A 9,466-nucleotide genomic window follows, 5' to 3' on the forward strand; every position below is an offset into this window, starting at 1 on the left:
TGCACAATTACAAGAACTCATCCATGGGTTATGACAAGCAGGCTTTGAAAATTTCTGACACATTTTCTGACACCCTTTTTTATCGCCGTTTAATTGTAACAGCATTCCAATCTAACGGTGCAGCGACGTTCTGAATTAAATGTAAGTGACACGTGTCACAAATATACCGGTGTAATTTGGTCGAGTGGACATTGAGAAGTCGTGGAACCCAATGAACGGAGGTGAAAATCTTTTCCATGGAGCAAAAAGCGTTATTGGCGACTCAATCCGTTCACTCCATTCGGCTCCAAGCTCTGTTTATCCTGCTTTTGCTGTTGCTCAGCTTGTCTGCATTCACCATCGTTTTCTTTCAATGAACAATCTGCTTCGCTTTAGGTGATTTCTACGAATGCTCCTCTCACTTTTGGTTCTTTATCCGCTGGTGCATCTAAGTCTTCACAGGCGGACTAACCTTCAGCATTTTCTTGCAGATCTGTGGTTTCAGCAGGGCATGCCCATGGAGGAGGAATAGTAGCTTTGCTGCTATCAAAGTTCTTTTCCTCCTTGCTGGATTTGAACCCTCGGGCCTTATGTAAATTCTTTAAATCCTATCTTTAAATTAGTTAAATTCTTTAATGCTGTGGTGCTTTAGACAAATTCTGATGTGGCGCATAGCGCTAATGCTCGCTATACTTATGAATTCTTTTATGTTTGTGTTCACACTTTTATGTTTAGGTTACACTCATAAAGAAACCGTATGACTTTTTTTTTTACAGAAATTGTGTACTGCAAAACGTATTTAACTCTACAGTTTACGAGTATATTGAAATTTAAATATCTAGTTTCCGAATTTTTGTTGTTTGATTTTTTCTCACATGTATAAAAGAATTGCAGATTGTTTGATTTTTTTCTCAGATATAAAAGAATTGCAGAGTCTCGAATGCTTTTGACGGATCTAATTTAATATGTGGTAATTCCCTTCCTCTTATTGATTTGATTTAATTATATTTGGATGCATTTCCAATAGCATATCAATTTGTTCACTTAAATTTAAATTGAACTTTTGTTGTTAGAGATAGCAAAGAATTACAGAGTTATTTAAATTTAAATTGAATATTTGTTGTTGCACAAATATTTCGACACAAGGCCGCAAGCAGCTCCATGCATGAAGGTATGGGTTCGTCGTGGTTCGTGGCTTAACATCCTTTTTTCAGCCATACAAGGCTCCTCCGCGCCCACAGAACGTCTCTGTTAAATTCTGTCTTTGCCACCCATTTGCGTTTTTTTTCCTCTCCGCCTCTGCCCTCTTGGGCATGAGGTGCTGCCGTTACACAGTCTACTTTCTACTCTTTCTCTCCGCACCGTTTCTTGGATGTTTCTCTGCACTCGGCTCTCTGGTTTCTACTAATGCTTCAATAGTTAATCATGCTAAAATCATTGTTGAACAGAGTTAAAGCTTCGTTTTACATTTACAGCCCCTGCACTGATATCCGATTCCGCATAGGGAGGTTTTGGTGTATTTTTCATGTTTATTGTTGTTGTTGTGACTGCAATAGCCACACAGAGACATAGAACCAGTGGTTTCTGCTTCCGGTAGTCCATAGTATAAGCTCTGTGAATTGCAAGCCTCCAACTCGTGTTCGAATCCCTCACTCTCCTCTCCCGGTATCGGCCTTTCGCCGGCACCCTTCCCGTAATATCACCGGTCTTTCTATTCGAATGAGAATTCCGACCACTGAAAATGGAACATCAATTCTCTGCTCGCATTCCTGTCATCCTTCCATGATCTGAAGTTTCTCGAGGCTAGGAACATGACATATTGACGGTGGTATCGGCTCTTTTCTGCCACCTTCTCAATTCAAATTGATCTTAGGATTAATGTTCCACGTCCTTGAGGCTTCCTTTTTGGGGATGGGGTACATTTTCACAGGTATCTAATTGAATTCAGTCCTCGCTGTCCTGACAATATCTTTGGGAATCCTTCTATAGGCTTTTTCTATCCACTGATTTCATCATCCAGGTTCATTTGGAGTACAATAGTACCCAGTGTCAGGCTTTCTACAACATTCTATATGTTTTTCTAATGGCGGTTGATAGTGACTCTCCGGCCACGAGGGCACTTTTTTCGGCTGCCATTGAGGCAGAGAAGGCACGTGAATCCTCTATTCATAATCCGAAATGGCATGCCACGGTGGAGGAGATGCTTCTTCCTTCTTATAAGACCAATCCTTCCCCTTTCTGCCTGGAATTGGAAGCGGACAAAAAGGGTCCTGTCTCCCCCAAATTTGGCTCAGATCATGGAAAAGGAAACCGCCAAAACAAAGCAAGGAATCCGGTCAAAACCATTCCATCTCCAAAAGCTGTCACTGTCTCTAGTGCGATTTTGTCTGAACGTATTGAAAGTCTTCAGAAGCTCTCACTCGTCGGGAAATGGCATTTTCCAGAGATGTCCGAGAGTGATATGAGAACATGGCTATCCTCAAAATGGCTCCCTCTGATTGGTTATACCCCAATCATTTCTAGGTTGATGAAAGACTGGTTCTCCTTTCATTTCTTAAACATAGACGACCTCGAAATGATTCTAAACAAACCTTGGGTCGTTGGCAGGAGCTTTTTGGCTTTATCCCGATGGTATGTGGGTTTCGACCCCCTCAAAAACACTCCATCTAACTGCATGATATGGGTGAAGCTTCCAAATTTACCGCTGGAATTATGGTCGGTTGAAACTCTAACGGAGATTGGGAATTCAGTGGGTAAATTTATTTACGTTGACCCTTGGGTCAGAGGCGAGAAAGATAAAAGGATTGCATGGGTGCTGATTGAAAAACCCTATAAAGGCGGATATCCGGAACACATTCAGATCAATTGGGAAGGCTCTACGATCTGCCAAAGGCTCGACTATTGGGGAATTCCTTTTCGGTGTTCTCAATGCCATCGCACAGGTCATCTTATAAACAACTGCAGGTATCTCCTCAAGCGGAATCCCAAGCGTTTTTCTCGCCACAGGGGAAGATCCAATAAATCAGAATCTTTGTCCGAAGACGCAGATGGCTTTATATTTCAACAGCCCTCTCAGGCGAAATCCTATTCTCAGTCCCGGTCGCAGGTGCGTGATATGCCCTCACCGGTACTGGAATGCTCCCCCATTCTGGAGCCCATTGAAGACAACCCGGTGCCCTCTCCATCTCCTATGAACAAAGGCGATTTTGTAGTTGGATCGCACCCTATCATGATTAGTTCAACGTCTCCCTCAACGGCCACGCCTTCCGCTCGTCTTCACAAAGGCAAGGAACCAATGCCTTCTCCTACGCCTGCAAACTCCCCATCTGAGTCTCCGATCAATAAATCGGACAGCGACATAGATCTCCTCCTCCAAAGAAATCCCCCAATCCTCGAGCCATTAACCATCCATAAACCTTCATTTCCCTCCATCAGCCCCAACTCAGCCAAGAATATCACTGTCCGGAAAAAGAAGAAAGGGGATTCACGCCATTTTAGAGGCAGAACTATCGCTTCTGACTATGGCATTACTAATCTCTCCCTTGTTGAAGTACCTATCTCTGATTCTCCTGCGCCACAGCCTCTTAGAGCATGCATGGCTGGACAGCCATCCAAATGACCTTTCTGACATCACTGAATATCAGGGGTCTGGGTGCCGCCCCCAAATTCCAGGCGCTAAAAGAGATTTTCGTTGCTGCTCGTTCTCATATCATATTTATTCAGGAAACTATGCACTCAAGTAAGGCATCCATTGCATTCTTTCGAAGAATGTTTCCATCCTGGTATATCGTTGCCTCTGACGCAGATGGATTGTCGGGAGGATTGGCAGTCATGTGGGATCCGATGCGGGTCAAGGCAAAGGCCTATAAATGCTGTGCGGGCATTCTTCTTTCTGCTCTGGTTAGAGGCCGGCCCGAGATCATAAATATTCTGAACATCTATGCGCCGTATAGGAACAAAATTTCCTTTTGGGATCTGCTGTTTGCCTCGGAGATCCTTGACATCCAATCTCTATTGATAGCAGGGGACTTTAATATTGCTTTAAACTCTAACGAATGTTGGGGTAACTGCAGGAAATTTGATCCATTTGCTGACAGACTTCGGGCGGCATTCCTAAACAGGAACCTGGTCGACATCACTCCTCAAAAGATGGTTCCTACATGGAACAATGGCAGGACAGGCTCGGGGTTCATTGCCAAACGTCTTGATCGTTTCATTATCAATGCCGGCATAATTGAGCAATGGGGAATGCCAGTTGCATGCACTGGTTTTGATTACACGTCTGATCACCGACCCATCTTCCTTGAATGGAGGGATAGGGATCGTAGGATGGGTTACTCGTTCAAGTTCAATAGGATCTATCTTGAAGACGAGTCTTTCCATGCCCTTATCACCAATAAATGGGGAGAATTAAAACTGGCGGAGCGGACATCCTTCTCCACCTTCCGCGACAAGATCCAATTGCTGAGGGTGGCGGCCAAGGACTGGCTAATTAAAAAGAGGAAATCGGACAAAAAGGCGCTTGATGATATAAAAAATGATCTGCGGTGCTTAACGGACTCGGTTCCCTTCGACTCTCTGTCTTTTGACCAAAAAATCCACTTCAGATCTTTGGAGAAAATGAAACAGGAATTGCTGCTCAAAGAGGAATCATCTTGGAGGCTAAAGAGTCGAGCGATTTGGCTCAAGGAAGGTGACCGTAACACAAGATTCTTTCACAATTTTGCAAACGGCCGGAGGATAAGAAATTCGATCTGGAGGATTAAGGACGAAAATGGATCCTTCGTTCATTCCCAACAGGAAATTGAGATGGAGGCAACGAAGTTTTTCCAGAAACAATATAAGAGGCGGCCAAATGAGATAAACGATGTCTTCTGGATGATTGAACAGGTACCTGTTATGTTTAACGAAGCCGACAATACAGAATTTCTTAAGGCCATCTCGGAAGAGGAACTTTGTCAAGTCATAAAAAAGTTTCATAAGGACAAAAGTCCTGGGCCAGATGGATGGCCGATAGAATTCTTTTCACACTTCTTCGACTTGTTCAAAACCGACTTGCTGAGCATGGCAGATGCGACCCGTATGTCGGGGAATATCAACAGCGCCCTCTCTGCAACCTTTATAGCACTGATCCCTAAAAAGGAACAGAACGATTCATTTGCTGACTTCAGGCCAATAGCCTTATGCAACATCCTCTTTAAAATCATCTCGAAGATAATCGCTGAGAGAATGAAGCCGTTTCTTAACTCCTTCATTTCCAAGGAACAACATGCCTTTTTAAAACACAGAAATATCCTGGATGCTGTTGCCTCGACCCAAGAATGTCTTTTCTCGGTTTTGTCCAAGAATACAGACGCTGCCATTCTAAAGATTGATTTGGAAAAGGCTTATGATTGTGTGGACTGGGGTTTCCTCCGCATCCTCCTTGCAAAAATTGGTCTGAATCCTCAAGGTATTAATTGGGTGATGGCCTGCGTAGAGAACGTTCAATACTCTGTCATTATTAATGGCTCCCCATCAGCTCCCTTCAAAGCGGAAAGAGGACTTCGTCAGGGATGTCCTCTCTCTCCTCTCCTCTTTATTCTGGTTATGAGCACTCTCAGTTCGCAGATCAACAAAGCTGTTGTAGAGCATAGATATGCCCCGATCAAGATATGCAAGAATATCTTTCTGTCTCATAATTTGTTTGTCGATGACATTCTAACTTTTGCCATGCTCTGCAAATCTAGTTGGACATGCCTTTCAGGTATCTTCCTGAAATTCCAATCAGCCACCGGTCTGCACATTAACAGGGCTAAATCCACCTTATATTACAACGGCACAAATCTAGAGCTTGCGCAATGGATTGCTACGCATTTTGGTGTCAATTTGGCATTAATCAATGATGGATTTAAATACCTGGGCTTCTTTCTCAAACCAAAAGCGTACCGGTATCAGGACTGGGTTTGGCTAATCGACCGTTTTTACAGGAAGATTTCAAGATGGGAGTACAGATTTTTATCCCTTGGAGGCAGATTAATTCTTGTCCAATCTGTTCTCTCCCAGCTGGCGGTTTATTGGGCTCACCTATTTCATCTGCCCGCTGCAATCATAAGGAAAATGGTCTCCTTATCTGCAAATTTTCTTTGGGGAGGACGCTCTCATCAGTCTAAGATCCATCTGGTCAAGATGGACCTCATTTCCAGGCCTAAACAATCAGGCGGTTGGGGCATCCTACATATGCGGTCATTTGGCTGGGCACTCTTATGCAACTCTCTTCGCAGGGGCGTTTTTGGTACCGGCACTTGGAGTGCCATAATCAATCAAAAATATTTGAGGGGCAGGCCTATGGTATATTGGTACAGGAATAAGACTCTCGGTTCCATGAGGGGTTCCGCTATTTGGCTTGGTTTTAAAAAGGTGCAGGCACTCTTCTTCGATTTTCTCAGATGGCGCTTTTCCTCTGGCTCCAATATAATCATTGGTGTAGATGCTACTGTTCATGATCTGGAAAAAAAGCTATCTCCTCATATGATATCTTTTCTTCACTCTCGGGGTATATTCACTTGGGACAAATTGATATTGTCTTGGTCATCCTCCTTGCCAATTTGGAAGAGTGCTGAGGATCTTGGGCTTCCTCCTTCGTTGCAACAACCTTGGGAGCTGGCCACTAAGTTTTTTGCAGACAAGGGAATTGTTCAGACAGGTGATGCCGATGAACTGATATGGTCCAAGCCAAATTCAACTCAGCACACTCGGGTCACTGATCTATATGTAGCTGCCTTGTCCAATCTTCAGCTGCGGCTTTTTCCAATCTTCCCCTACAAATTTTGGAAAGCCCACTGCCCGCTCAAGGCAATTTTATTGTCCTGGCTGCTTTTTTCTGATCGAAACCTCTCATGGGAGGTTTTACAGCGGAAGGGATGGTCAGGACCAAGCAGATGTGTTATGTGTCGACAAGCGCTGGAAACGAACGTCCACATGTTTTTTCAATGCCCAGCAACTGCACAAATCTGGTATGAACTTTCATTATCTCATGGATTTGCTCTACAGGTCTTCGCTTCTGTGCAGGAGGGTTTCAAGTGGTGGTCAGCTCAATGTCAAGAATGGCGAACTTTATTCATCATTACCTGTTGGTGTCTCTGGAAGTGGAGAAATGCATGCATTTTTCAGGACTCCAAAGAACCAATTCTCTCCTCTCTCATTTTCATATCGGCGATGCTTAATCCAACATGTTGATGTAACTGTTCTTTACATGCCTTTTTCTCTCTTCATGTTTTTATGTCTTTGCACAGGTTTTCTCTCCATAATGGTCGATGGTTTTTGGCACTGTTTTGTACCTGGCCATGCATATATCTCGGGTTCCTCCTCGATGAGCAATATCAGATGGGATTTATCCTCCCGGCTTCAGGATTCCCCTCCCTTTTCTCTGCATATGGTTCAGCAATTAATTGTCTGGCCTATGCTTATATTCTGTCTATTTCTGCATACTGTATCGTCTTGTGGATTTCCTTTTGGTCTTAATTGGCTCCTCTGCCTCTTCATGGCTTGTCGATTCCTCCGGAATGTTATTGGACTGACAGCTTTCGCCTGCTATATTGGCTCATATGTATATGCCTTATATTTCCTCAATATATAAATATGCTGATTTTCACTCTGAAAAAAAAATGTAGAATTTATCAATATGCCATTAGAACTGGCATAACTGTAGCTACACTCGAGAATCCGACACCTTTTGATCTCCCTTCTCCACTTTTGTATCCCTGCCCCAGTCCCTCACTTCATCGGAAACCACATTCAAGTTTTATAAATAGAACATTCGAAAAACACTTTGATCTACTGATTGGCTATCAGTGGCCCAATAGTTCTAGTGAAACATTTGGATGAATATATCCCTCAACTGTAGATAGCAGTCTTATCGTGGGAGTGGCCAGCACCAATTTCATGAAAAATGCCACCAATCTCGAAATCAATCAATTGTGACAGAGCTCTATCGATCCTGTTTTCATACCCACCCCAGCCAACATAAAACATAATCTATTGGGATATAGGATTACAAATAAGACCAATCCGTGGTCATCTTATTCTTATTAGTTCTTAGAGAGCCCATAGTCGCTCTTCTCCGATCGGCCGGGGGAATACCTACCTATCTAAAACGTTTTCTTATAAATTTGCCTGCTACACGTCTAGCCAGTTGCGAGACAGAGACAACAAAATTTGTTAAATTATAATATGGCACAATGCTAGTCTGTTTCCGAGCGAGGGAAGGGAAATAAGCCGTTCAATGAGTTTCTCCTCGTCCATCATCTAGAAAATGAGTTTTGCCCCTCTCGATTATTAATTCCTATAATATACGGGGGCGAATTATTTGCGTCTAGAATGGTATGGATATCGAGGTTCACCAGAAGCTCCCAAACAACGCCTATTGATCTAGCTGTGTATGATCGTTTGCATCCCAGCTAGCAGGTGTTGATGCACAAAGCTTTCATGCTAGTGTTTGAGAGGCCCCACTTTATATACACAATTGTGCCGTGTTCCATGGCTAAAGGACCTCAAATCCCAACCCTCCATTTTTCGATTAATAAGGTAATGTGTAGTGCCTTAAGTAATAATAGTAGGGCCCGTCGGATCATACATGCAAAGGATTCGGGTTAACCAATCGATACAGCTCGCCCTTTCATGCCGATCCCAAGAAGCATGGGGAAACATCCAACTCTATGTTTTATGGGAAATTTTTGTAGGTAAGCATGGGCAAGGGAGGTTTGACTTCCCAAGAGATAGATGTCAAGTCAAATCACCCATGCACCTCCTTTTAGATTCCCGTCTTGTGGTATCATAGTACTATTGTTGTTTCTTATGCAACATTTTTTTATTATATTATGATATATTTCCTTTTTGTGAATGCTTTTACATAACATAAGCACATGATGGAAACATAACAACCACACCATAATCCTAGCCCATCATGGGGACTCATACACATTCACTAGTCAGGCCTTGGCCTTGACCTTCGCACTAGGAATATTTACAATGCATTTACATTATTGACACATATGGTCCTTTAACAAAGCCCACATGGCTTGTATCCTATAACATAAACCACCTAATTCAAATAATACATGAATTCACATATTATATTCCAAGGGTCAAAACCGGGGTATTACAAGAACCTACCCAATTAGTAGAGTAGAAGATGTAGAAGTTTATATTGATAGGATAAAGACCGATTTTTGGGGTTAAAACCAAAAAGAAAGCTCTTCAGTCACAACTTTAGCCTCACAGCTCTTCAGTGATAGTGGTTACCTTGTAAGTACTTCCTTCAAGAAAGAAAGCAAGATGAGAGTGAAGGCCACATTCAAGGTGCATGGAGGGTTTCGAGGCAGAAGGTGTGCAATGAGAACGAACTACAAGCTCGAAAGTGCTAGAGTTACTCACTTTAGGAGATAAGTGCAATAGTTATTCACTTTAAGGGAGCCCAAGGCGCAAGAAGAATTAGTCTCTTTTTAAA

The 9,466-nt window shown here is 42.9% G+C and overlaps 1 protein-coding gene across 3 annotated transcripts; it reads left to right on the top strand.

Annotated features, from left to right (window-relative positions):
* Nucleotides 1–209: 209 nt before the first annotated feature.
* Nucleotides 210–1,027, top strand: LOC149138928 (uncharacterized). 3 transcript variants are annotated; one of them, XM_089446882.1, is made up of 3 exons: nucleotides 210–375; nucleotides 471–571; nucleotides 895–1,027. In XM_089446882.1, exons 1-3 carry the CDS (start codon nucleotides 212–214, stop codon nucleotides 927–929), a joined length of 300 nt encoding a protein of 99 aa, XP_089303008.1. In that variant the 5' UTR covers nucleotides 210–211; the 3' UTR covers nucleotides 930–1,027. The 3 variants fall into 3 exon arrangements, with proteins under 3 accessions (XP_089303008.1, XP_089303009.1, XP_089303007.1); XM_089446883.1 differs by having other exon boundaries at nucleotides 210–354; XM_089446881.1 differs by having other exon boundaries at nucleotides 874–952.
* Nucleotides 1,028–9,466: the final 8,439 nt, after the last annotated feature.

The sequence above is a fragment of the Pinus tabuliformis genome, chromosome X (genome assembly GCF_031772625.1).
Source record: "Pinus tabuliformis cultivar Carrire ecotype Pingquan chromosome X, CPIR1, whole genome shotgun sequence".
Classification (NCBI taxonomy): domain Eukaryota; kingdom Viridiplantae; phylum Streptophyta; class Pinopsida; order Pinales; family Pinaceae; genus Pinus; species Pinus tabuliformis.

Excerpts from the sequence above, each read along its gene's own strand:
- LOC149138928 (XM_089446881.1), top strand. The coding sequence starts at position 212 with ATGAACGGAGGTGAAAATCTTTTCCATGGAGCAAAAAGCGTTATTGGC. Across the intron at positions 376-470 it reads AACAATCTGCTTCGCTTTAG|ATCTGTGGTTTCAGCAGGGC; the intron begins GTGATTTCTACG and ends ATTTTCTTGCAG. Across the intron at positions 572-873 it reads TTTGAACCCTCGGGCCTTAT|ATTGTTTGATTTTTTTCTCA; the intron begins GTAAATTCTTTA and ends AAAGAATTGCAG.